Source organism: Helobdella robusta (assembly GCF_000326865.2).
Source record: "Helobdella robusta unplaced genomic scaffold HELROscaffold_31, whole genome shotgun sequence".
NCBI lineage: Eukaryota > Metazoa > Annelida > Clitellata > Rhynchobdellida > Glossiphoniidae > Helobdella > Helobdella robusta.
In genome coordinates this window covers 164,091-169,090 of record NW_008704544.1, presented here as the reverse complement: position 1 = coordinate 169,090, position 5,000 = coordinate 164,091, and the positions used below count along the sequence as shown (strand labels likewise).

At 38.0% G+C, this 5,000-nt stretch overlaps 1 protein-coding gene across 1 annotated transcript; it reads right to left on the bottom strand.

The window, feature by feature from the left end:
- Positions 1–1,135: 1,135 nt before the first annotated feature.
- On the bottom strand, positions 1,136–3,211 carry HELRODRAFT_174776 (hypothetical protein; the record flags this gene model as incomplete). The annotated part of the gene is made up of 3 exons (XM_009022218.1): positions 1,136–2,383; positions 2,522–2,844; positions 3,037–3,211. 3 exons carry the CDS (start codon positions 3,209–3,211, stop codon positions 1,136–1,138), a joined length of 1,746 nt encoding a protein of 581 aa, XP_009020466.1.
- Positions 3,212–5,000: the final 1,789 nt, after the last annotated feature.

Here is a 5,000-nt window from a genome sequence, read left to right as displayed (position 1 = left end):
CCTACATGATATCACTCCCCAATAGACAGTATATAGATTATATTTCTGACATTTTTAAAATCCGCATCTTTCTTCACTTCGAAATTACTACATACTAGATCACAACTTGTGATCATTATGTAACAGTTAAGTATTCCTACTACAATCTCTCTGTCACTCCCCAATAGACAGTATATAGATTATATTTCTGACATTTTTAAAATCCGCATCTTTCTTCACTTCGAAATTACTACATACTAGATCACAACTTGTGATCATTATGTAACAGTTAAGTATTCCTACTACAATCTCTCTGTACTTAATTAATAGTAATAAATACGCAGCCTATTCGCTAATTGATAATAACGATTAGACGACTTTTCTAGCTTTATTTGTGTTACATTTTTACACAGGCATACATATTTATATATCCTTCTATTAAATCTTTTTACTTATTTAAATTTAATAAATTATATTATACAAAATATACGTCTAGTTTGTTAGTATTTTGTAATTAATCCGATCAGAAACAATAACAGAACCATTTGAAATGCCTTCATAAGAAAGCTTTTTATTTTATCAAAAAAGTTTAATAACTTCAAAAGCATTGACATACAACAAAATATCAAGATTATTGTTTGTTTGTATGTATGTATGTATGTGCGTGCGTATGTATAACCTACACGCGTATAATTGTATCTATGTTTGTATGTATGTATGAATGAGTGTGTGTGTGTTTGTATGTAGATCTACACTCGTATGTTTGTAGGAATGTATGTGTTTTGCAGACTGACAGTTATTAACGAATAGTTGTCAATCACTTTAGTGTTACTTAATGGTAGAAGTATTATTATTACTACAGCAAATACTACGTCAAACACATGTGTACCTTGTATGTAGAGTAATTGTTCAACGAATGAAATGATAGGTTAGGTGACAAAAATGATTGAAACCATCAATACGACAATCAAATCTCTATCTAGGAATTATATTTTCAATTGAAATGTTTTTATTAATAAAGCAATTTGCGAAAATTGAACACTACAAATTGTCTTCTAACAGAAAAAGCAGGAAGTTTGTATATTATATTTAACCAGACACCATTGACATCAAACAACGGAGATAGCAGCATTTTCTTGGTAGGAAATTCTTAAATTTAATCCTTCTTCTCCTGCATCTTCTTATTGAAATTGATGACGTCAATGGCCTTGCTGATGTCACCACTGAGGCTGGTCAGCAGCTCGTAGAGGTCACCACCTTTGCCATCGTCCTCAAATCCCATCAGCTGCATGTGATCAACCGCATTCAAGATTACTGGGTCATCCTGACCTATTTTCAGTTTCTGCATACTCACAGTTGATTCGCTGACCATATCGTCATCTTTTACGAACGTCCAATCAGATTCCGGGGATTTATCTTCAAGACTCCCAGGTGATGTTTCAGGGTTCTTCTGAGCTGCTGCAGCTCCTTCGGCTGTCTCCTTTGGTTTGCAATCAGTTGTTGTAGTTGAGGAAGAGGAGGAGGAGGAGGATGAAGTTTTTGTGCTGGTGACTGTGGTCATCTTGGTGGTAGCTCCGTTGGGTCCAGTTGTGAATGTAGTAGTGGTGGTAGTACCATTGGATGCATTTGTATTGGTGGGGGTAGCTCCAGAAGTAGATTGGGATTGAGACTGTGAATGGGATTGAGAGAAGGTGCCACTACTAGTTTGCACTCCAACTCCTCCAGTTCCTGGTCCTTGGAAGACCCATGCACATCCGCCAGGGAAAGTAAAATCTTTGAAGTACTCTCCTGCATTCTTCAAGTTGGCCTTTTTGTGGCAGTGATGTTTCTTGCCGTTGTGCTCGACATCAACTTCCACGGAAATTCCAAGGGGGTCCAACATGGCTGCCACCGACTGTCCAACTGATCTCAAGTACTCAGCCTGAGCAGTTCTAGGATCTTCATCTTCGCTGCTGCTACCAGTTGAGCCAGCACCAGCATTGTTGTCCTTGGCGGTCGCATGTTCTTCTTCCATCTTCTCATCTCGTTTCTTTTCTTCAGAATCATCTCTCGATTCACCATCCCTCTCAGATTTCTTCTCCTCCTTCTTACATTTTTTTGAACCATTTTGCCCATCACATCCAAACCCATGGACCTGCTTCCACCATCTCTTCCATGCTTTCCTGGCATCTTTCTGGGCATCCGCACCGGAAGCAAATGGCACCCCCATGCCAACAAAGGGTGCTGCCATACCGAACACATTAGAGTTTGAAAACAATGGAGGTGGTGGGACGTTGGGTTGTCCGCCAGAGTAAGGTGGTGGAGTGAAGAAAGGTGGAACATGATGATGAGGGGGAGCATGATGATGAGGGGGAAAGTGATGGTGAAACTGGGCATGTCCAGGGTGGTGATAATGACGTCTGCCCTGCTTGAATTAGTAATTTCAACATTGTAATAATATCCAGAATTTAAAAAAAAATTTAAATACCCATAAAAATGATGCTTACATAAAGACATCATCATAAAATGAGTTTATTAGAAAAAAATAAAAAACAAATCTAACATTGACAGGTTTCTCGAACGCCTTCATCTCATGTTCCTCGTGGAGACCAGTTGCCTTGCACGCCTCACAGAGATCATAATTTGGGCAGACCGTGCATTTGTACCTAGTCCCTCTCACTTCCCCCTCGCATCCATCGCACGTTATGTTGGGGTGCAACTCCTTCTTTTGCTGTTTTAGATTGCTCTTTTGAGGTTCACTCTTCTCTGCAGCATCTGTGGGGTCCACTTCGATAAAAATTTTGAATGTTTCTGCAGATGAAGACCCTTCAAGAGCCATCATCAACTCCTGATCACTCGAAAAAGTTATCATGTCACCCTCACTATCTGTGAACGAATTGTTTGAGATTTTAGATTTAGAACAATGATTCAAAACAAATTTAATTTCGAAATAATTTAATAAAATCAGCACTAAATATCTAAACACCAAAAACAATTCAATCAATCACATAATAATCAGTTGACTAAGTATAAAAAAATTATCCATTAAAAATCAAAATGCTGAAACAACAGAGGAACCTTTCCAGAGGAGCTTCAACTTTTTGTTGGCTAACTCGGGGAAGACTATGCAAATTCTTCCAACCAAATGCAAGAAACTGGAAGCCACATTCGCTTCTAGGTTGAATCTCCTAATTTCATACTCCCCAGGCTCTTGGGGCTTCTTCAGAAAAGCTTTCACTGCAATACTAGACATTTTTTCTGTAGCAATAATAAATAAATGAATAAACTCAATTTAGATTTTAAAAATTTCAAATGCGAACAACTCTTTCTGAAAGTGAAATTACACGATATGACAGCGCAAAAATACGACGGCGAACTGATACAATCAACGATGGCTATCCTGAAGATTTATACTAAAATCTTATTGCGTTGTAAACTCCAAAGACAATAGAAAGGCATTCATAATCATATGCTCAGCTGTTCAATAAATGCAAGTCAGCGCTCTAGAACATTCTATGCATAGTCATTCTGAATTAGTAATTAGTGTACACATATATATATATATATATATATATCATACAATGATATATAAATATAATACATATGTATGTTTCGTTACGTCACCGTCCTAATTTGAATATTATAATGAGCTCATTTTACAGCTGATCGGCAGACAGTCTGCCTAACTCACCGTGACTGGGCGTTTTTTGCTGTTTTTTTTTAAATTTTGAGATTGAAATACTACAAACGGATGAAATATCGATTCATAAAATGTTTTTTTAATGTTTAGAATATTTTAAACAGAGATAAGTTTACTTTTGTTTGTTTAATAGCAAAGACGTTACAATGGTTTAGTAGTCAATTTTTGAGCATAGACTTATAAAGTTTTTATTTTTGGAAGGTCTAAATTTCATGACTATATTTCTTCCGTAGTTTCAGACTTCCTCGGCCTTCAATTTATAGCTAGAACATGCCATAGAATATATTCTATATATGTGATGCCAAAAACAAATTGGTACATAAGAGATGTAGTAGTGTGAGGGGGGCACTGAAAAAGGTGGAAGGCACGTTCAAATGTAAGAAATGTGTTCATGGTGTGATTAATAGGACGGACGCAAGGACGGGGTTGAGTGGTGGTATTGAAAGAGTGGAAAGCTTTGTTTACTTAAGGAATAAGCTGAACGCGGATGGAGGATGTTTGAGCGCAGTTACGGCTAGAGTTCGTGTAGGATGGATGAAATTTAGGGAACTGGGTGGGGTATTGTGTGGAAAGAAATGGTCAGTGAAGATGAAAGGGAGGGTATATGAAGCATGTGTGAGAGCAGCGATGGTATATGGTGGTGAAACTTGGGTGTTGAGGAGAGAGGAGGAAAGTGTACTGCAGAGGGCTGAAAGAGGATGATGTGTGGGGTTAAAGTGAAAAATAGGAGGAGTAGTACAGAGCTGATGTCAATGATGGGACTGAATGAGGACATTGATAAGGAGATCGAGATTGCGATGGTATGGACATGTGTTGAGAAGGGATGAAAGGGTCGGGATTAGGCGAGCGTTGGAGTTCGAGGTTGAAGGAGTGGTAGGAAGGGGTCGTCCGCAATTGGGATGGAGAGAGCAGGTGGAGAAGGACAGGGTGAAAGCGGGGTTGCGTGATACTGAGGCGAGTGACAGATGTGGATGGCGTCGAGGGGTATTTCGGTTTCATCATAGGTAGCCAAATGGCAACCCCCGATCTCGGGGAAAATGTCGTCTAAACGTGTGTTGTTGTTGTTGTTAATGCCAACAAGATGCTTCCAAGAATGCAAGTGCTGATTAAGTGGTGATTTATTAATTTTTCCATAATTTAAATATTTGAAAGGAAAATAAAGTTAATATTTGTATGTTAACATCACAAAAGACGTTATATTATTGTTTAACACTTATAGGCATCTGTCCATTTATTCATCATACTTTACTCCTTCATTCATCATTTGTTCATTAATTCATTTATTCATTCATTCATCAACTCAGCCGTCTATCTATCCAAACATTCATTCGTTTGTTCAATC